Genomic DNA, 22,500 nt, shown 5'->3' with positions numbered 1-22,500 from the left:
GATGTTTGCATAGATTTACTGATAGTAACCCTGTGAGGAAGAGATAAAGTCACACATACTCCCGTAGTCAACAGCTTATTGTACATGCATTTTGTAGTGTTACATCCAGATTGTTATTATATATACAGTTCAGGAAAAGTAAGAGCCTTTAGAGTGAACTAATGGGGCTGCCTTCAGAATGTATTAATTAGATTAGAAGGGGGGGACATTGTAGTGTCTTTATTGGCTGTGTCTTGATTGCTCTTATACAAAGAAACATTTTATACAAAAATAAGATGTTATATAATATAATATTTCAAAAGTAATAAAGTGTGGGTGCAAACAGGTATGTGTGTGTGTGTGTGTGTGTGTGTGTGTGTGTGTGTGTGTATGTGTGTGTGTGTGTGTGTGTGTGTGTGTGTGTGTGTGTGTGTGTGTGTGTGTGTGTGTGTGTGTGTGTGTGTGTGTGTGTGTATGTGTGTGTGTGTGTTCGTGTGTGTGTGTGTGTGTGTGTGTGTGTGTGTGTGTGTGTGTGTGTGTGTGTGTGTGTGTGTGTGTGCTATTTCTTTGGACATGCCAAGCAAGACTTTTGACCCGGTAAGACATCTAACATTTACAATGCTGTAAACAGGTAGAATTTCCAGTGAATAGTAACAGTAAAAAAGAGGTGAAAGTTCATAGTACTGCATGTTTGAGACACCAGAAGTGAATTCACAGTTCCATATTACATTGCTCAGCGAAACACAAATCTATGATGATTGCATGAGCTGGTTCTGTATCCCTGTAGTCTTTCGAAGCAGGGCTGATCTCATTGGGTTTCACTATCAAACAGGTTGTATGGAATGTTGATTCCAACGAACGACAAAGGACACAATGCATTCATCTCATCGTCTCTATAAAGTGATATGGAGCCTCCACGGCCAGTCTGCTGTCTGTAGATCTGAAGAGACTAACAAACATGTGCTAGAGTGTGCCACTGCATCATTCCTCTATACACTCAATGTACACTATATGGACAAAAGTACTGTATGTGGACACAATTATCGTCTGGGGCTGTTTTCATGAATTGGGCTAGGCCCCTTAGTTCCAATGAAGGGAAATCTTAACGCTACAGCATACAATGCGATTCTAGAGAATTGTATGCTTCCAACTAGGGGTGGGCATCGACGATCGATAATTGATCGATAAGGATCTTGGTCGATCACAAAATAAAACATTTGGTCGATCACAAAAATTGTGATCGACCAAATGTTTTATTTTGTGATCGACCAAGATCCTTATCGATCAATTATCGATCAATTATCGATCGTCGATGCCCACCCCTACTTCCAACTTTGTGGCAACAGATTGGGGAAGGCCCTTTCCAGTTTCAGCATGACAATCCCCCCATACACAAAGTGAGGTCCATAATGACATGGTTTGCTGAGTTTGGTCTGGGAGACTTGACTGGCCTGCACAAAGAGCTCTGACCTCAACCCCACACCTTTGGGATGAATTGGAACGCAGACCGCGAGCCAGTCCTTCTTTCCCAACATCAGTGCCCGACCTCATTAATGCTCTTGAGGCAGAATGGGAGCAAATCCCCACAACCATAATTCTAAAATCTAGTAGAAAGTCTTCTCAGAAGAGTGGAAGCTGTTATAGCAGCAAAGGTGGGACCAACTCCATATTAATTACCATGGTTTTGGAATGAGAAGTTCAACAAGCACATATGGGTGTGATGTTCATGTGTCCCAATACTTTTGTCCAATATAGTGTAGCTGCTGCCTGTGGGTCTGATAGTGTCCTTCTGGGGCATTGAAGTTTGCATGAAGCTTTGTGCCCTCCTTTTACCCACTCCCAATAGCACATCGCTGCGTATCCAATGAGTTCCTATACTGTAGATGGTATTGTGCTCCTTCTTCTGAACTTAGTCATGAAATACTGTAGTCTCAGAAGTGCAAACAATGCATGCAAGGCAAACTCAATCAAGCACACTCAATTCAAATGCACTGTTTTCTCAGGTCTGCTTCCGAGGTCCTTTTAGAATGCTCATGTCCTCAGGACCTGCACTGCTTGACCCTCAATGCTTTGGTTTACACAACACTCAGTCCCACTGGCAGCAACACAAAATGATATCATACTGACAAGGTCCCCCAGCACAGTAAAGCCTGTCTGAGCCTGTCTGAGCTCACTAGAAAACACAAAGCAGTGGGTAGAGCAATAGACTCCCCACCAGGTGGTTCTGGTAATGTGGAAGGAAATGGCTGGGATACTACTAGGTCCTGTGTGGGTCAGATGGTAGAGAGAGGCGCTAAGATTGTGGGTTCAATACCTGCTGTGGCTTTGGATAAAACCATTTACTAAATAGCATTATGTCATAAACTATACAGTCTGCCTACAATGCAGGGGCATATGGTAGTCATTTGTACATTTTACTAACAAGACTTTTCAGACCAATAAAAAGTGACTTATCAGTCACCCCAGATCATGAATCTTATAGAGCATTACACAATCCATAACAGTATAACAGTAGCATGCATATCTAACTGTTTCTTTTTCAGGACTCAGCAATTCATGTTCACTGCCCTCAGTTCAGGCAATAAAAACTGTCCTTCTTTGTGTCTGAACTGGTTCTTGTTGTTGTCAGAGGCATTGTGACCTCCTGTTTACGCCTCAGTCCAAGCTCTGTGACTGGCATCTCTGTGCTTCAGCAGATTACACTTGGACATTCACCTCCACTCGCTCTCGTTGAGGCACTGGCACACAACTTTATGGCTTATCAGGCTGATTGTGTGAATTCAACTTATTTGCCATTAATTATTATATAATTAGTCATTATTCTTTATTAGAGGTTGGGAGGGCTGAAAGACAAAATATGGTCTAACCTACAAACTATATAAGCCGAGCCCTTTGTGCATATCCCAAGGACTACTGGTGTCATAAGACGCATTGTAAAAACCTGTAGCATGTCGAGCCATATATTTAAGATACACTCCAATATCAGCTCCTACATAAAAGACTGTTAAAATTTAAATGTAAAACTTGTCCAGAGACAGATAAGAGAACTCATCCTCTGGTCTTCCCCTATTAACATGGACATCATCACATTCATCACAGAGTTAGCCTTCGGCATTTAGACAATGTTCTGACAGAGAGAGAGAACATGGAAGAGGAACAACAGAAGGGAGTGAGAGGAAAGTACCTCCAGTCTGGAATCCTGAGTGTAAACCTCAATGCATTGACTCACATTCTGGACTGTTGACCCTTTATCTCAGCTGAGCTGACCCCATTGAGACATCTCCTCTAAGGCGTAGCTGCCTGATCTCTAGATTGCAATTTGTGTTTACATATGTAAAGAAAATAGTACTCAAAAGAATCAATAGTCACAAAATAAGTAACGGCTTGAAAATATGTGTGCACTGTGCACACTCCCTTATCCCAACTGATAATTCAGCTAAACTACCACATAAATGGTAAACATTTCCCAAATGCTCCTTTGACCACACTACCTATTATCTAATGTCCATTCGTGTTTTAACATGCATCTCTAAAATCAGCTGCATTCTACCTTACATTCTAATAGGACACAAACCGTTACACTGTCATCCCCACACTTCAGGAGGCAGCAAGGGATAGGCTGCTTCCCTTTCAGACTAACTCTGTCAAATGTCTGACAACAGTGAATTAAATTGTCAGATAATATTGCAGGGCAAGGTCTTCAAAGCAAGTACTGTATATAATCAGGAAAGGGCAAATAAACAACTGCCAATGCCACCTAGTGGTGCAAACAGGGAAACGTTACCATGGGTATGAAGGCACAAAGCCATCATTCAACCAGCTTGTAAATGTAATTCAACGCAAGCAATATCCAGCAAGTAAAGTATGATAGAAGGCGGATGGTGGGATCTTTGGTCTCCACAGTGACCAACTATGCACAGCATGGACAGGTGAAAGTGTTTGTTTTATTATCCTATAACTGTTGGGATTACATGTAAAAACACAAAAAACATGTTTTACCAGATTTAATATTATTAAAACTTTTTTTTTTTTTTTACATCGGGTTTGGAAAAAAAGTACAAAATGTATCCTGTACGCCACAGTATGAAACCAGCTCCATATTGTCCACAGAGCTGCAAAGTGAAAGGTGTGTTCCTTTAAAAAGCGTATTCTACATATGTATTTATAATCACCAGCCTTACCGCACATATACTCACTAAAACCGACACAGTAACACATTTTAAATACACAGGCTGACCCCTGTAATACCTTTACGTGATTTGTTTTTTTTCAAAACAAATTCAAAGAAAAAAAAATAAAAGTCTAAAAAGTACATTACAGTACATGAGACCACATTGCCAACCTGTATATGGCAGTAAGTCATGCAGTATTACAATCGTTCCACTACAGAGAAACAGCAAAGCACTATAGCCGTCACACAGTGAGAAAGAGGCCAGCCATGAGGTGTCTCTCTACAAAACAAGGTTTAAAAATGTCTCTCAGTTCATCGTTTGTTTTTGGACTTTAACATTGAGAAGTCTCTGCTGCTGGCCAGCAATGCTGTGGTCACCCTATCGACATTTGCATACATAGTAGGTTGAGAAGAGTCTCCCATAAGGAGGAAAGTTCCTCTTCCATAATTACGTCCATTTAGAAAAATATAACTAATATAGTACACGAATTGCTGAAAAAAGCCCAAAACCTGGGAAATGTTCTCTGAGTATGTGGTGAAGAAACACACAAAAAAAGCTAAGAAATACAATTGAATAAATAAATTGCATGACATCCATAGAGATCAAGAGGAACGGTGATGATGACGGTGATCTTTTCCACCTTGCAGAGACCATGCTGCTCGCCCGGGCAGTGATAACACAAGAGGGTTTTCCCTCTGCTTCTCCATCCACAGTCATGTCACATCCAGTGGCAGATTCAGCTCACAACTTAACCTTTATGTCCAAATATGGAGGATGTGACCTTTTTGTTAGGTCAACTTGAAAGAAGATTTCCATGTACAGCCTGGACTTCATTTTCAAATGAAGAACATAATTGGAAATGGTCACAATGATTGAGGAAACACAGGAGAGAGGAGGAGCGTAGCATCAGGCTTTCACAGAGTTTAAACAATGGAGCCACTATGAGCCGCTGCTGGGTGGGCTTGTTGTTAGGGTAACAGCAGTGAACTCCCTGTCCTGTCAAACTTCTTGCCCTTGGAGAGGGCAGCCACTTGTTTCATCAGCTCTCGGTTCTTAGACTGTGGTGAGAAAACAATTATTGGTTTAGCATGCATACATTTTTATGTTATGCTATTCTACATTGACTATTCGATTACATTATAATTTGATAAAGGACAATTTCCCATATATTTACTGTCAACACATTTGTGTGCGAGGATTATTGAGAAGCGAGGAGAGGTATTTCTGGTCTCTACCTGTTGCTGTTCCATGGACTCTTTGTGCGCTTTGTCCATGTTGTTCATCTTTACCCTCATGTTGGATTCCTGGTACTGGAAGTCTGCCTTTATCTCTGTGAGCTGCGAGCACATAAAAAAATAAAAATAATACAAAGAATGAATAAAGAAAATACTTTGGGAGATGGTAAATGATGTTCTTCTAGCATTGTAACTGGCCCCTGGATTTGGCATGGATTACTATTTCTTATGTTTACTGATAGACAGATGATTCATTTACTTAGACAAATGTATTTATTGTAAATCTATTTGCATGAAGGCTTCTGTTAAAATGCCCAAAAATTAAACATTAAATTACAGTCCACCACTCTTTCCTCAGGAAAGGATCGAACCAGCAACCTTCTGATTGCTAGGCGGCTGCTTTAACTTCTGTGCCAGACACACCGCTCTGCTGTTAATGATGCAAGCTGATACACATACCTATCTACCTACACCTCTTCTGCTATCTATTGGTTTTTGAAGATAGTGAATGTGGTAACTTTCTTAACTTGTTTATTTTCATTAATACTTTCTTTGGAACTTAAGTAAAACATGCTTAAGTAAATGCATGGTGTGTAACATTTCTCACAAATCAATGTTTGTCACATTAGGTCGGACCTAATGTTTCCAAAAAGACACTTGGCGGAACTGTCTTTCGGGATTTTGTTTCCGCCTGTTAGACATGTTTTACACGCATCCAACTTAATCTTGACAGTTAACCTGGTAGGTAACATGTTGCATGTTGCCATGGTAACTCAGCAGCTATTTCTTTCAGCCACATTTGGGGAACGGAACTCGCACTGAAATGATCACGGTTTATCAAAATAAGCCAGGATTTTCCTTTATCGCCGTTCATGGAATACATCCCAGGATATGTATTCCTGTGATATAGATATGCAGTTATGTGTACCTTCCGTTCCTTCTCCAGGATGGTCAGGTCCCTCTGTTGAAGCAGTCTCTTTACTGACAGCACTTCCTCTTTCAACTGGCTGATAAGAATGAAGTTGTCTGTTCCTCCAGAATCCATAGATTGGGTGATGGAACTACTGATGGAGGGAAACAGGATATGGGATATTAGGACAGCAGAGAAGGCACCTGGTTTCACATATTTTTCACACTGGCCTGCTTTGCACCATTAGCTGTTCCAAGAACACCTCGATTGCAAAGTACTGTGACTATCACAGAGCTGTGCGTTACAGCCATGTAGGCCAGAAAAATGGTAGCAGGAACCTTCTGGAAATGTGACCCACTTTAGACGGCACAAACAAACTTCAGAAAGACAACTTGTTTAGACTATAGTGTAGTATAATCCTATATGCTGTGGTTGCTGCACAAAGGAAGAGAATAACCAATGCGAGTGATGTGCTCATGCCAAATCAGATGTCAGTATCATACAATATCCACACATAGTGAGATAAAATAGAGGTAATATGGTGCCTGTTATATGGTTGGTAATTTGTGAAGTAACCAACCACAGGCTTAACCATCTTAACTGTCGGTCCTAAAAACCTCTTCATCCCCACTACCCACCTGTACAATTTCTCTACTGTAAATTAATGTATTTAAAAATATATACACATAAAATAATAATAATAATAAACTTCTTCTAGAATTGTGACTGCCAATGGCCCCTGGTCCTAGTATAGATTTCTTTTTCTTATGATGACTGATGGATAGATACTTCACTTGCTTCGAAAATCCTGCATACCTGTCCCCATTGGATGGCTTCATCTCCAGTTTTGGTTTCTTCTTTGGGGTCTCCTTCTGGATCGAAGAGGATTTATGGCTGAGGATAAAATCAACACCAACGCACAACTTGAATCAGCAAGAATACATCAGTGCCTGACTATGTCCCAAAGCACACCATATTTCAACTCTTACAAAACAAAGTAAATAGGTACTACATAACAGACACTAACAATTAAGAAAATGTGATTCAGAGCGAGCGAGAGAGCGCAAGAAAAGTATGTCTCACCTCTGCTTCCACAGTCCCTGCTCCTGCTCTGGACTCAGGCTCCCACTAAGTCTGTAAAACAAAGACAAAAGAGATACACATATTCACAGGTTATGGTCATAAGCCATCACAATCATAGTACATCACAGAATTACTTTGAACCATGTTCCATTTGATTCTGCTAGTTTAAATAAATAACATCTCATACATTACAGGGAGACCACAATACACCTCCAATTTGTCTACAAGTGCTTGTACTGTTTCCACTACATTTCCATTGGACTGACAAACCAGCAGAACACCTACTATATTACAGAGAGAAGAGGAGTAATGGCCACTATATTGAGGAAAGGTATGCAGGATCAGGGTTTCCGTTAGAAAAAATTGGTGCCGGTCAACGTGTCCGGGAAGATTTCAATGTGTCGGACAAACGGGAGAAATTCCGGTCATCATATTAAAATATAATATAGGTGTTTGTCGCGGTGATTAGCTGTTGTGTAGCCTATATAGGCCTATGCCATTTAATGTCTATTTCTCATCCGATACGATTAGATGCAAACTATATAATAATATAGGCTTTCATGATTCGCATGCGCTACTATGGCATAATATGTCCAGGGCTGCACGCGCGCCACACTGGGCAGCCTAGTCACCTTTGCTACTTTGAATTACGACTGTAGGCTACTTTAAGATGTTTATTTCAATTGCATTAATGGGATTTGAGTATGTAATTGGTAATTTTAAGTATGCCTAGTTTAGCTTTTGATGGCTATTTGAACGGACTGCATCGATCGATCAATGAACGGACTCCACATTACGTTAACTGAAGTGTGTTAAATAGTTTCACGACAGTAATGTAAGTTTTCTATATTCTCTTTCCAGTTTTAGCCTTTTTATCAATAAAACAACGTCATTTCTATAACCACGTCTCGCTGATTGGGAAGGCATTAAGTCTAGCTGCCTGTCAAATCATACTTACTCGGACTCGGGAGTATGAGAATGAGGAGGATGTATCGGGGGGATACACACCCGTGGACTATTTCAATTTAGTGGCACAAATTAAACTCTAACACTATAGATAGACTAAATTGAACTAAAATGATGGACACCGACTGAATAACTGAGTGGGGGGAAGACAGGTCTCAAATGTGGAACAATTATAACATTTAATACATAAAGATAAAACATACACACATATATAACATAACATTGATATCCCTAAACTCAAATGTAGTGTGGTATTGTCAACCTAATCTAATCAATCCTAATCTAATGGTACCAGGAGCCCAGGTTGTCGATAGTAGCGCACTACTCCCGTAGTACTTCTCCCGACTCAGGGCTGGAACGGGCACGGCAGGCTCAATCAATGAACGGGGTTGAGATGGCTAGCGTCCTTTACTAGCCGCATCTCACGGCCCTCGGTGGTCATTCACTGTGCTCTAGCACATCCAAAACACGCAGAACAATAACCTTGACTCCGGTCACTGCAGTGGTTTTATTTAGACTAGATCAAACTAAATTAACTGACTAAACTACTCGCGCCGTTGAGAGACAGGGTTGCCAGATGGGGCGGGTTACCGCCGAATGGGCTACTGGGTTTAGCGGTTATTTTATCGGACTAGTTAGGCTGTAAATTGTCAATCCCATCTGGCAACCCTGCCGCTGTTTGTTCATCGCGTAGGCTAGTCTACACATTAATAATAAAAGAAAACATATAGCCTATATATTCGTCTTTTTTAATGTAGAAGGAATCAGAATATGTGACAAATTAATTTTAGCAAATTGTATTCAAATTGTGCTTAGAGGGAATTATTTTCACCGGACATTATGACCGAATAGGTTTAAATATGTCAGACTTCAACAGATTTTATCGGACAAAGACCGGTAATTACCGGTTAACGGAAACCCAGTGCAGGATGGGAGCGTACTTGTGGTGAGAGCTGCTGTGTCTGTGTTGGTGGTGGTGGTGGTGCTGTCTGGAATGGTGGTCCTTCTCGTTCAGTGAGGAGGAATTGGAGTGGGAGGAGCTGAAGCCTTTCCTCTGCTCCTTGGTCTTCTGCAGGACACGGCGGTAGGACAGAGTGCAGAGCCAGCACAGCAGCTTTCCGTCCACCTGACGCACCACAGGACAGAGTGAAGGGATGTGGTCATTAACACGTCATTAAGAGTGTTGCACAGAGTGTCCGGATATCAGTGTAGAAAGTAGATTTATGCTGCAGTGTTTGTGTGTACCTTTCTTCTACCCTCTTCCTTGCGGTCAAAGGCGCACTGTTGTTTGCACTGCTCACAGGTCTGTGGGGGGCCATACTTCTTCTCTGAGTTGGTACAACGCTGACACTTTGTCCCGATGAAAGCAGCGATGATGTTACAATACTGGCATGGTTTGGGCTGTATAGGGAAGACAGAGCAGAGGTTACAAGACTGTTTCAATCTGCTTTTGCTCACAAATGTGACAGTGACAAACATAACAATACATACAATCATAACAATCAGTTACTTCCAGTAATCATGAGAATGCTGTGCAGCATTAAAAGATAAAGGAGAAGAACAAAAAAACTTACCGTCCCAAACTGCTTTACATTCTGGGCACACTTCTTGCAAATGGTGTTTGTTTTGCTGTGAATTAAGAAACCACACATCATAATACTTCACATCTTCTCCATTATAATAGAATTACAAAGATCTTGATCATAACCGCAGTGGCAACTGGCTTTGGCATACTACTGTACAGTAAGTGCTACAGAAGGTCTCACCTCTCCTGTTGGAACTCAGATCTGCAGAATGTACACTTCACTATGGGATGTGCAATGCGACACTCCTGTGATTACACAAGAAACAAAGAATATGGGTGATTATTATTACTCTGGTACCACATACTTATCCAGTCATTTCAAGGGCATAATTCGTTGTGACTCATGTATACAATATAGCCTGACGAAGGCTTTTACTATTAAGATATTATGGCCCAGCTATTTTTAATAACATGTTGCACCATGAAACGCCAGAAGACCTTCAGAAAGTCCAGTTTACTCCTCACTTCATGCACTTTTTATTAGACTGCAAGGTGGGAACAGTAATCCAACATAAAGGTCCTCTGACAAACAAACCCCCAAAAAACTCAGTTTAAGAGAGATACAAAATAAATGTACTATTCTTTAACAATTTAGTGTTTTTTTTTTTTTTATTCCATAAACGCATAGAATACCAATAAACATATCTAGCTACACTACATCCAACATTTGAACAGCAAGTTTTAAAATTGTGCATACACGTAGACGTGTGGTGAGATCAAAGCAATGTTAAAGTCCTCGCCCCCTGAAACATGAGCTACTCTTCCTATGGGGGTGGACCACACAGGCCGAGACACAATGTGGCTGAGTGTGTCAACGCAGCTAACAAAGTTCACACTCTGCGTGTGTTGTTGATATGTTGACAGATTAGACACGCACTAAGTCTTCATAATAAAAATAGGCAGGGTTAAAATAGACGGTGAAATGTAAGGAATGGGCGAGCCAATGTTTATCAACCAATGCAGCGGCCAGCCACAAAAGAAAAAACATTATTCACGGATACATTTGTATCGTCCGATCAATTCGTGCCGGATACATTGTTGTATCGTCGTCTTGTGTGACAACATGATTATCTAACAAGGTTGCCGTTTGCGGTTCCAGGTGGCAAGGATAAATAGCAAGCGGTTATATAATCTATTAAAATCATCGTTTAGTTTACGATGAAGACTGACTTGTGACCAAATGAGACATATTAGAATTCCAACTAGAAAAAGGCAGCACGCGTGAGACGCCTGGCACCGAGCTAACTAGCAACGTAGTCTTAGTTTTGCCCGAATTTTTTTTTTCGGGCTAACTTGTTAGCTAGACAGCTTAGCAAGAACCCCACACGTCCCCACCTTGCACAGCTGCTGTCCCTGCGACAGCTCCTCGAACGGATACCGTTGGTTACACTTCGTACAGGCGTACAGGGCCGATGTCGCCATTCTCACAAAGAACAAAAGATCAAAAACGAGCTGTGTGAAATCGTCACCTAGCCAATTCGCTCTGGAACTATTTCCCTGATAGCTAAGCTAAGCCTGGTACACTGAGCTAGGTAATAATAGCTAGGCTAACTGTAAAATAAACAAGTGAAATATTCTCAAATATGTATCATCGCTCTTTGTTCACAAATTCACTAGTTAAGTTACTTGACGTTGGTTAATCAAAATGATGGTTAAAAAAATGTGCAAGATATCACAGCAGCGATAATATTTTAAAGGGAGTTTTCTGCTGTTCTTAGCTGTTCTCTCCTATTTTCCCTTTCTCTTTTTTCTGTATCCGCGTCGTCATTCGTGCCGGATGCGGCCGACAGCTACAAAAGAAAGAGAGAGACTTTAGAGAGGCCAATCATGACACCACATCCGTGCGCGGGACTTGACATTTTGAAATACATAAGCCAATCAAAGAGCAAAAACAAGACGGTGTGTGATACATTTTGATTTACCTTTGTCATTATTCGTTACTGTGATTAAAAAAAAGTAATGTAAACACAGTGACAACAAAGTACTGAAACACAACTGTGAACATTTCAAACCTGCAAACTGCGACACTTTAAATGAATGTGCAATAACACTATGTGCAATATGACAACCCTCGGGTACATAAGGTTCAGAGATAGGAAATGTTAGAATAGGTATAGCATAGAGTACAGCACAGTCTTTTATTTGTATAGTATAGTGGATAGTGTACATAGCCTTTATTTATGTAAACCAGCTCTTTTCCCTTCTTGTTTTTAGTTTTTTTCCCTAGCACCAGGGGAGCACCCCCTCCCAAATTTCGTTGTATGGTACCTGTACTGTATTAATGACAATAAAGACCATTCATTCAATACCGTTCTAAGATGTGGGTGCAAGTTCTGTTCACTTTAATGGACCCATTAAGTCAGTGATACAATGGATACCTAGAAAGATTGAGTAAGAACGCATTCGATTTTATTTGGCTTTTTTATGCAGTCGATAAGGTCAACAGTAATCAGAGAGCAAAGTAAATCCGGGATGGATAAGCTACTCGTCCATTATGTTCTCTGGGTAACAGATGAACTGTGACTTTAGATCTACTAATATAGTCTGTGGTGCACAAGGTAAAAATGGTTATGCTTTATTTCCTATTTAGCAAATGAACGTTTCAAGTAAATAAACAACAAATAATCCACCAAAACATCCCTTAAAAGTGTATTAGTGACAGTGGAAGTGGATACGTCTTAAGCTCGTCATTGTGGTGTAAATGAATGGCCTGCAATTCTATGTATTTCTTTTCCAAAATCAAGGGATAGAACATTTTGAGAAGTTACAAAATTCATGAGAGAAAGGAAATATTCAATTTAACAAAGAGTGAACAAGACCAATACAATGGTTAATTGTGCCAGTGAGGAATGAGGCAAACTGCTTTTATTTGGTTAGTTTGTAAAAGAATCAGACCATTTTCATAGTATTCAATGACAAAACTTTGTTGAGAAATGTTTTTTTTTCACACAACTGGTAAACAGTGCATATGCCACTGTTATGTGAGGCATGTTTTTAACAAGTCTTAACTCCTCCCATGAAAAGATAGTTAGTGCTAGTTTGTAGTTTCTCTACACTTATTAATTCTATTCACATGCAGCATTTATTAAGATCCCATGGGATGATCTTTCAGGAAGCACTTCAGGAGGCTGATTACACCCCCACCCGACAATGTAATGTTTATCCTGTCCCTCCATCACCCATCGTTGATGGACGCGGATGGTTCTTGTTAGACTGGTATGAACGCGGGCTGGTTCGCCAGTTGGTTCGGATGTTTCAGAACGGGAATGGGAACGGTTCCTTGGCGGTGTGAAAGCCCTAACAGTCATTCTAGACCTCATCTTCATAAATACATGACTTAAACAAGGCAGACGTTTCCATATACATTCATTATACTATGTTCTAACACCATCACTCAGACATTAGGAAACATGTAGCATCGAGATGCTTCTCCTCCCTTTAACTAGATGCACTGCACAACATATTGCTAGTCTGCATCTCAATGAAAGAAAGAGTGACCTAGAGATGTACATGAATACTTGTGCACATGGGCATCATCTTTAAGTAAGACCAAGATAATAACTCTTTGCATTCAATTATTAACTGGTCTTTGCAGTCTACGCCCAGAGCCAAATACATCTATATATATAGATGACTCTGAGTTTGCCAGTATTAAAAAAAGTCTACACATCATCAACCAGCCTGAGACATAAAGCTCAGTATAAACTAGACATACAACCATCGGACACAACTAGGAGTAGAAAAAAAATCTGCAGTTAATTTGTCTTAGGCCTAAGGGAACTCAACACCTTGAAATAAGTCTATATTTCAACTAGACCTGGGTCGAAAAGTATTTGAGTGTTGGAGCATGCGTGGAGTGCCAGATGGGAGAGGTTTGCACTATTAATGACTATTTCATTAGTTCCATTGGGCCAGTCAAGTTCAATCAAGTAGTGTTGATCACAAATACCATTTGAACCCAGGTCTAATATCAACTCATAATAAGATGAAAATGGAATGTCATATACAGTACAACTAAATATTCACTTATTTGGTCAAAACATTTGTGAATTCCATAATCATCAACTCCAATGCCATTTGGTAGAGACGGTAGGATTATGACCCCCAAATATATTTCATAGATATTCCAGGAAGTAAATCTGAGCTTGCTACAAGGATATCTTTACCATGGCTTTTTAACAATTCTCTACCAAAGTTGCACAATGGAGGAAAGAATTATGCATCCTTCTTTAGTGTGTTACTTGTATTTATCCTATTAATCTTTTAGTGTATTTATCACTTAGAATAAACAAACGCATTAATACTTAATGTAGTTAGGATGATAGGTTTGATAATCGAATGTTTGCATGTACTCCTGCCTAGCATAGGTCGGTGGAGTAGAGTATGGCTGTAGTGAGGTGGCCTGAGGCAGAGAAGCACCTCTGTTTGGTGCAGACCCTTTAGGACCACAGCTGTTGGAGCAACAGCGAGGTGGAGCGAGACCAATACTATGGTTCTACAGACACTTGGTGGCTGCTTCCTAAAGCAGTGCGTCATGCCAAGCAGGTGTGTGTCACACAGGTCCCTTTAAGTGCAGTCTATTGGGTGTGGGCATGGCACCTACTCATTTTGGGGCTATCTTCTTTAGACCCCCTTTCAACATCCCCACAGTATGTCCTGTCAAACAAAGGTCTGCACGGGAGTGATGGAGCGTGTGGGAGACCCCGCCCTCTCGGAGGAAGAAGCAGAACGATTGGTCACCTCTCGCTGCAGCTCTTCCACCCTCTTCTGAAGCTCTGCCCGCTTTGCCAGCAGCTCCTTATAGCGCTGGTGCACAGGCTCCTGGGAAAAAGTAACACATACAAACAAAGTGACAAACTGGAATGGCCTGTTGTGAAGAGGACAATTAAGTCACATGCAAGCTTGATCCCACATGAAAGGCCATTTAAATTACTGTGGGAAAACAGGCGGAAACTTGACATATAAACGTATCAATTATACAAGGTAATTACAGTATATCATGACTCCTTTTAACATTATCCTGCTATCAAAATGAGGCTGTTTCTGCGTACCTGTGGTCTCATGCGAGGGTTCCAGCGGATGTAGTAGCCCACCCAGAGCTCCAGGTGGCGCATGCTGACCACAGGGAACAGCACATGATTGGAGTAGTTCACATAGAGGGGGTTGGTGAACTCCTCTAGCTGGCTGTTGATATAAGACCACAGGGAGACAGTCCTCTTGGGAAGCTCCTGGCAAAACAAATCATGTCATGTGGGAATCAGGTAAATCAATCATATCCAAAAGGACATTCCTAACTGTACAAACTTTAATTCAAGACATGTTCATACTGCAATGCTAGATGATGCTCTCACCTCCTTCACCCTTTGCTGTTCACTGTTACACAAGAAGGTCCCAAACAGGCAGCTATACAGGTGGTCCAGGATCGTGACCAGGAAATACTCATTGAACTCAAAGGCTGCAGGAAACTTCAGAAAACAACAGTGCACATTGTTATCCAGAGGTGATCAAAATAAACAAGGTTTGTCGAATTTCTGTCCTATCAGGCTGTGTCTCACCTGGCGGGTCATCTGCCACACACAGTCTATGAACTGCAGGAAGACAGGCGAACGGTCTGCATCTGTGTGGTTCTTGTCCCCATGACCAAGCCTCTGAAAGCAGACGGGAAGGGAGGAATAGAACAGGAAATGTGACTGGAACGGTTGGACACTAAGGCAGGAAACAGGAAGGGTGAAGCTGTGCCATGGGCCATGGTAGACTCCCATGACCTGGGTCAAGAAAATTAGCAGTCCACTTTGAGTTAATTTCTCATACCAAATCCAAATATCCCAAGCATTAAGAAAAATGCAACCAGTCTCAAGAATGTGGTCCAAGTAACATGTGTTGGTATAAGGAACATAGCTAAGTGGAGGAGCGAAGGGGTGGTTTGTTTACCAGTTGGAAGCGGTGTCCGTAGCTCAGCCACTCTTTCTCCAGCAGCACCTGGAAACCACGGATGGTACGGTAGTATCCGTCCAGCATCAGCATGGCGAGGGAGGTGAGCTGGCCAGTACGGTCCCAGCCGTCACTGCAGTGGACAACCACCGATGTCTTCCCAGACTCCACCTTGTCTGCGATACGCAGCGCCCCAGCCAGAATCAACTACACAGAGAACAGAGTTCAACACAGGGGTCGGAATACAGAATTCTCGAATCTCGTTACACTTACAGCATTTCTCCACTTTTACATGAACTATGTTGACATCATTCACAATCAAAAGTTTCCAGGTCTTCTATCTTCACCTTGATGTGCTCCAGCCAATGAGTGGATTCAAGGTTGGAGAGCCAATGAGACTCCTCTATGTTGGGGTATACCACCTCCTTCAGCTTGCGCAGGGACTCACGCATCACATGGATGTTATGGATGTCCAGAAACATCAGCTCTGCATTCTGATAGGCATCCTCACTCTCGTATCCGCCTCCTTTCATCTGAGGAAAATCAGGAAAATATAAGCATCTCTTTGAATACATCGTTTTCACGCTTGACGCTAGATGTTTTTAAATGAACCTTTATTTAACCAGGAAAAGCCCATTGAGACACAGTCTCTATTGGGGGTAGTGGTGGTCTAGTGGATAGTGAGTTGGACTTGTGATCGGAAGGTTGTGAGTTCAAATCCCGCCTGAAGCCACACCACTACTAGTGTGCCCTTGAGTAAGGCACTTAGCCCTCAGTTACTCCAGGGGGAATGTCCCTGTAATTCGTAATTGTAAGTCGCTTTGGATAAAAGCGTCTGTTAAATGGCAAAATTAATTAATTAAATAAAAATTAATTAATTAATTAATTAATTATTGCAACAGTGATAAGACAGTAACTTGCCTTGTTGGCAGCTGCGTTGACACTAGGTCTTGCGTCAAAAATGAAGAGCTTGTGGGATTGAGCGTTGGCATCCATGATGGCCTGGAGGTACTTCTCATCTTCTTTGCTGCGCTTCCCATTGACACCGACCATGGGCTGACTACAGCGGGTCACTGTGGCCTGGCTTTCTGGGTGGATCCAAGACAGAACCTGAGAACAGACCACAAAGGCATCGCCATGGACAGTCACACAGAAAGATAGTAACTACATAAATGGAGAGCATGACTCAAAGGCTATGGGCAATACATGTCATAAGTGGTACATAAATGGCTCACAGGTATCCTGCCCTTGGCTCTGAAGGCAGCCACTCGCTTCAATTCCTCATCAGGGATGTTGACAGGCACCACAAGGGTTGAGGGGTAGGTGTCACACAGCTCATAGTGATCATTCAGTTTTGTTATCCTCCAGCTCTCATTGGGTAAGCCCTTCCACAAAAGAAAACACAAAAAACATGAACACATACAAGTCTTTCCTGGCAGTATCCCATTATCCCAAATAGCCTGAACTCAGAAATACTTATAGCTTATACCTGTCTTTTGTATTCTGAAAGAGGGTCATACACTTTCCAACCATTCTCTGGGAAGACCTGTCCATACTCAAAGGCAAACATTTGCTGGGGGATAAAAGAGTAAAACAAATTAGCCAGTCAGTTGGCCTTGAGCCCACAGAACGCTCACAGACAAGGGATATCGGAGACTTTTAAAAGACTCACTCACCAAGCCATTGGAAACAGGAAAGGCGAATTTCATCAGGACCTCAAAAATGGACTTCCTGAGCGAGTCCTCCAACTGCTTGTGTGCAAACCGCAGATTACGGATATCCTGAGGAGGGACAGAGTGACAGGTCATGGAATGCTACCACTCTCTATTAAACTCAGATATTTATCAGAGCATCAAGTCAAACATCAGAGACGATGTTTCTGCACAGTGGCCATAGAGCTCACCTTGCAGACTAGTCCGTAGGAGACCTCACCACGGCTGGATGCAGCTCCGATCTTCTCTACACGACTCACGACCCCAAGGGGCAAGTCCAGCACAAACGCTGGTTCCTAAGAGCCAAGAAGGATCAGGTCAACCTAGAGTTTGATCCTAAACAATATCCGATGGTAATGTCTAGGGGCTGGGATAAACAAACCGAAACACATTGCAAATCAACCTTTCCTGTCTCCCCCTGTATGGGCTGTAATTGTTTGTAGAATGGGTGGAATGATAACAGATTGACCAATAAATAAAGTGAATACAGCAATTGTCTGTCAGTGAGATTCAAATACCAGGCCAGCATCATCATTCAGCATCAATTCTTCACTTTCAGTACATAATATATAGCATACATACCCTGTCCATGCATTTGAAGAAAAGTCTGTAGTTGGTGACAGTCAGTGTACCCCTCAACGCACCGATGTAAGGACAGATGTAGGTGACATCTTTGGCTGTTACATAGTAAATGCAAGGAGAAGTTTGAGTATTACTTTAAGTACACAAGACTATAACAGGCAGTTTGACAAAACTGTGATTTACATGATGGATGTCAATCTGTTAATTAGATGGTCATAAACACACATAAGATAACCCACCCATGTCTTGCACACTTTCCTTCGGTAGTAATTGTGGTTCTTCTTTGTTCGTATCCCTGAGCACCTGTGAAAACACATTCAATGTATAGCGAATTCATACACACCGAGTCAAAATGAACAATTCAAATGCACCCCCACAATAGTGGATAGTGTACATAGCCTTTATTTATGTAAACCAGCTCTTTTCCCTTCTTGTTTTTAGTATTTTTTTTCCTAGCACCAGGGGAGCCCCCCCTCCCAAATGTCGTTGTTTGGTACCTGTACTATATCAATGACAATAAAGACCATTCATTCATTCATTCATTCATTCACAAAAGAGTGTATAAAGTACATTACCTTGGCAACAGCTTTAGGCTTGCCCTGATAAGTGTGTGGGGGGGGGAAGGAAGAGTGTCAAATACAGAACAGATAATGTCAATCGAGCCTTTACCCATTAGTACCACGTCTTAGTCCAGGGGGCCTAGTAGCTACCAAGCAAGGCCAAGAGAGACAGCCATCTACCTACCCTTAGCTCTGGGGAGAGCTCTGTGGATGGAGAGACCGAGTCTGAGGACATCGCTGAGGGGGGCTTGGCGTGAGAAGACCGGTCAGAACCGTGAGACGTGGAGGTACTGTCAAAAGCATGACAAGATATGTCTCACTAACGTACTTAAGATGTACAAAAACATGACAATAACATGCTGATGCTGGCATCCAGGTAGCTGCTCTTTCTAGACTAGACTCAGATCCTTTCTAGAACAGAATCTAGGCTACAGGGATTCAGGGAGCAGGATCTAGGCTACTTACTTAACAAACCTGATTACTAGTTTTTATATACTTCATTGAATGATATCCAAAATGGCACATAAAACGAAGAAAACAAACGTTTCATCGCTTTTTAGCTACTTTATATAGAAATGTGTCAGCTCTGGGAAATGTATTAAACTAAGCTCGAATGGCTGAGCCTCCCTCACCTGGACAATGAGTCTACACTCGGCTGTCTGGAAGATGACTGCTTCGAGCCCAGGCTGTCGATGCTCCCGCTCTTCTCCATGGTCAAATGTTGGTCAAATGTTGTCAAAGTTGTCTTTATATGAATGCACAAGAGAGGGGCATATATCGACAGACTGTTTTGATGTTCAAGCCTTTAGTGAAAAGTAACTCCGAGGTAAGGATAGGAAGCTGCCATCTTTTCCCAGAGTTCCCTAATCACGACAACAAGGGAGTGGTTTGTTTTCAGGTCTGGGGTGGCGCCCCCTGCCGTCACTACTGGTTACGTCATGTAAGTCAAACCTACATCATCATCATCATCATCAGATGAAATAGGTCATGTAACTATATAAACCGAATATTGAAAGAAAGGGACAATTGTTAAGGGCTCTGAGAAAGGATACAGACGCCACATCCAGTGCATAATGAAACACAGCTAGACATTGTGCAAAACATTTTACTAGTGCACAGATATTGGGAACAAATATAAATATCCAGTGCATGTTAACAGATAAGAATTCACAGAATTACCACAGTTTCTTTTGGAAATAGGAAAATCCAAATATACATACAAACATAAGAACTGAATATTCTGCTCAAAAACAAATATGCATATAGACCCCATGCCATTGTCTACATTGAGTCACACATTCAAAAAGCAGCATCCAAAGGTTGAGTTACCATGACCCCAGATTTAGACCAAACCCTGAAAACAAAATGTGGGGGATACAGGCGTGAAGGGTTTCCTCTGGTTGTATAACTCCTCTCAATCCAACATCAATTGACCCATTAGCAGTGTGATATCAGCTAGTAGATTGATAATTTCAGATAGAATGACAAAACATAAAAGTAAAGTTCTCAACAAATTCCAATTCAATGTTGTTGTACAATACTACAATATGTCATCAATCCAGCAGTTTTTCATGTTAAAGGCAACACAAACAACAAGGCAAGCTATTGTAACATTCAGTTTACTCACAATGTACAACCTGACAACCCTCATAACTGCCGTTAAAGACCAAACAACATTATGACAAACTCAGAGCAACAGAAAAATAGTATAATTGTAAAAGAAGTCCAAAGCATTTTTCAAAGCATCATTCTCCAAGGTGTAATCATTCTCATTCTAACTCTTTGAGTCAGGGCCTGTGCTGTTCCACACAGGCCCTGATGCAGACCAGGGGCATCATGCAAATCATATTTTAGAAGGGTAGAAGTACGTGAGGAAGGAGGAGCTGGAGCATTTTGTATTTCTCCAACACCTGAAACTGCTGTTTCTTGCATTCATCCCTATGTCTAATTTGACAAAAATAAATCTGATAACCTCTGCATAGGTTAATGAGACTTAACCTATGCAGGTTAACCTATGCAGGTTTTCAAAGAAAAGTCACCAGAGCATGTTGCGCACTGCTCCCCCACTCTGTGTCCACTTTCAAAATGTCCTCCGCACACCAGACAAAATACACTCCACCCCTCGCTCAGCATGCGTTCCACTCTGCTCAATGCTCTGATACCCACTAAGCTGTTTAATGGTAATTTCATTTAATGATACACATTGGTTCTTTAAGAACTTAAGAGCCTTAAGAGTTTAACTGTCCCACTTGTATAACTTATAATATCATAATAAGCAGCATATCATTTAACCAGTCCAGCGTGCCCCCTCCCAGATGACTTTCTAAATAATTATGATAAAACATGGGCATACACTTTAAAGTATAGTGATTAATTAAACATCGGAAACATTCAAAACAGGACAAATCTGAGGGGGTATGTGCCCTTGTGCCCCCTATGGGCATGATGCCTCTGATGCAGTCTTTCTGATGATCATTTTGATTTCTTTACACAAAGTCAGTTACAACACCACACAGGAATCTGTAAAATAGGTGTATTTGTAGGGGGGGGGTGATAAACAATGTGAGCCATATTCCATTTTGGGTATGACATCATCAAAAACACTTTGTTGTAGTTGTTAGGTCTCCATCACTCCTGCTTGTTTCTGCAATGGACCCTCAATGTGCCCTAGAACTGAGCTGGAGGGCCACCGTTGGTCCCACTGTCCCCACCCTGTTCCGTCTGTCCGTCCTGTTCCGTCTGTCCGTCCTGTCCGTCCTGTCCGTCCTGTCCGTCCTGTGCATCAGGTGCATCCTGCATTTCCTCAAACTCCTCATCCAGGAAGTCCAGGGAGTCGGTGCTGGGCAACCCCTTAATGTTGAGCTTGTGGGAGACTCTGGCCCACTGCTCCCTGTTGGAGGCCACTGTGTCATACAGCTCTGCTGATCTAGGGAACAGGTCCTGGAGGAGTCTGGAGGACGAAGGATGGCAGGAGAGATGTAGAGTCATATCAAACACACACCATTGCAATAACACATCCCACACACTGTCTTTGATCATAATTGTATCCCCCGAAGGGGATGGAGCTCTCACTTGTAGATGGGCATAGCGATGTGCTCCATGAAGCCAATCTGCAGTTCCGGGACGTAGGCCTTCTCTCTGTCCATCATCTCACTGGGCCGGTTCCCCATGGCCTTCTCCTGCAGTCACAGGGACAGAGATTGTAAGGGTTCTATGTACTAACGTATATCCTTGTGACACACAGAGAAATGTATGTTATAAGTGCCATCCAGTACATACCAGATCTCCTTGAGAAAAGAATTCTTTGTAAATGAGTCCCTGTAACAAAAACAGCCATGAGGTTTCTGTTAACATAACAGTGTAAATAGTACATATAACATCTTATTAGGGATATCAACAATGAGTGAATGGATCTTGAACTGTTACAGTATACAGAGCTGGAGCATGGAAAGAGAACTATGAGAAAAAAGGGGGATATGAGAAAGGTGAACGAGGATATCAGGGTCAGGAGGATGACTGAGTGTTTTTTTGTTGTTGCATGTGATGGGTGACGAAAAGTGTCACGCAAGTGGGGATGGAACATCATTGAATAAAAAAAGCAGGTGAGAGCGTGTTCCTACCGCAATCTTCCAAGTGGTCTTCCAGTCCTTGGTCTGGTCAGAGAGGTCACAGGAGGTCATGATGAGGCACAGTAGCAGGTTATGGTGCTGAGGGTCGTTGGTGTTGTACCCCTCTGGAGGACAGAGCACACAGAAGTGTCAGAAGAGAGGAGGGACTATCCATCA

General features: G+C 41.9%; 3 protein-coding genes across 3 annotated transcripts in view; all 3 read right to left on the bottom strand.

Annotated features, from left to right (window-relative positions):
- Positions 1-3,983: 3,983 nt before the first annotated feature.
- On the bottom strand, positions 3,984-11,653 carry fam76b (family with sequence similarity 76 member B). Its single transcript, XM_080528483.1, has 10 exons — positions 11,266-11,653; positions 10,112-10,176; positions 9,920-9,974; positions 9,591-9,746; positions 9,287-9,471; positions 7,380-7,430; positions 7,113-7,190; positions 6,315-6,450; positions 5,387-5,488; positions 3,984-5,209 (listed from the first exon to the last, which is right to left on the bottom strand). The coding sequence occupies exons 1-10, from the start codon at positions 11,350-11,352 to the stop codon at positions 5,120-5,122; spliced, it is 1,005 nt and encodes a 334-aa protein (XP_080384609.1). The 5' UTR covers positions 11,353-11,653; the 3' UTR covers positions 3,984-5,119.
- A 2,505-nt stretch (positions 11,654-14,158) lies between these two features.
- On the bottom strand, positions 14,159-19,447 carry mtmr2 (myotubularin related protein 2). Its single transcript, XM_080530081.1, has 16 exons — positions 19,348-19,447; positions 18,900-19,005; positions 18,731-18,754; positions 18,395-18,458; positions 18,156-18,250; positions 17,765-17,869; positions 17,538-17,642; positions 17,351-17,434; positions 17,097-17,246; positions 16,783-16,971; positions 16,209-16,394; positions 15,862-16,068; positions 15,486-15,578; positions 15,282-15,395; positions 14,982-15,158; positions 14,159-14,751 (listed from the first exon to the last, which is right to left on the bottom strand). The coding sequence occupies exons 1-16, from the start codon at positions 19,425-19,427 to the stop codon at positions 14,590-14,592; spliced, it is 1,941 nt and encodes a 646-aa protein (XP_080386207.1). The 5' UTR covers positions 19,428-19,447; the 3' UTR covers positions 14,159-14,589.
- A 1,921-nt stretch (positions 19,448-21,368) lies between these two features.
- Positions 21,369-22,500, bottom strand: part of LOC308156762 (cGMP-dependent 3',5'-cyclic phosphodiesterase-like) — an 18,684-nt gene continuing 17,552 nt past the window's right edge. Inside the window, exons 27-30 of the mRNA XM_080530189.1 lie at positions 22,336-22,448; positions 21,995-22,033; positions 21,788-21,894; positions 21,369-21,665 (exon numbers count right to left, since the gene is read on the bottom strand). Of these exons, the coding sequence (XP_080386315.1) occupies positions 21,383-21,665; positions 21,788-21,894; positions 21,995-22,033; positions 22,336-22,448 (542 nt within the window). The 3' untranslated portion in view covers positions 21,369-21,382. The remainder of the gene's footprint in view (positions 21,666-21,787; positions 21,895-21,994; positions 22,034-22,335; positions 22,449-22,500) is intronic.

Source organism: Nansenia antarctica (genome assembly GCF_963989245.1).
Source record: "Nansenia antarctica genome assembly, chromosome: 4".
NCBI lineage: Eukaryota > Metazoa > Chordata > Actinopteri > Argentiniformes > Microstomatidae > Nansenia > Nansenia antarctica.
The sequence above is the reverse complement of the archived record's forward strand: the minus strand, read 5'-3'. Positions and strand labels throughout refer to the sequence as shown.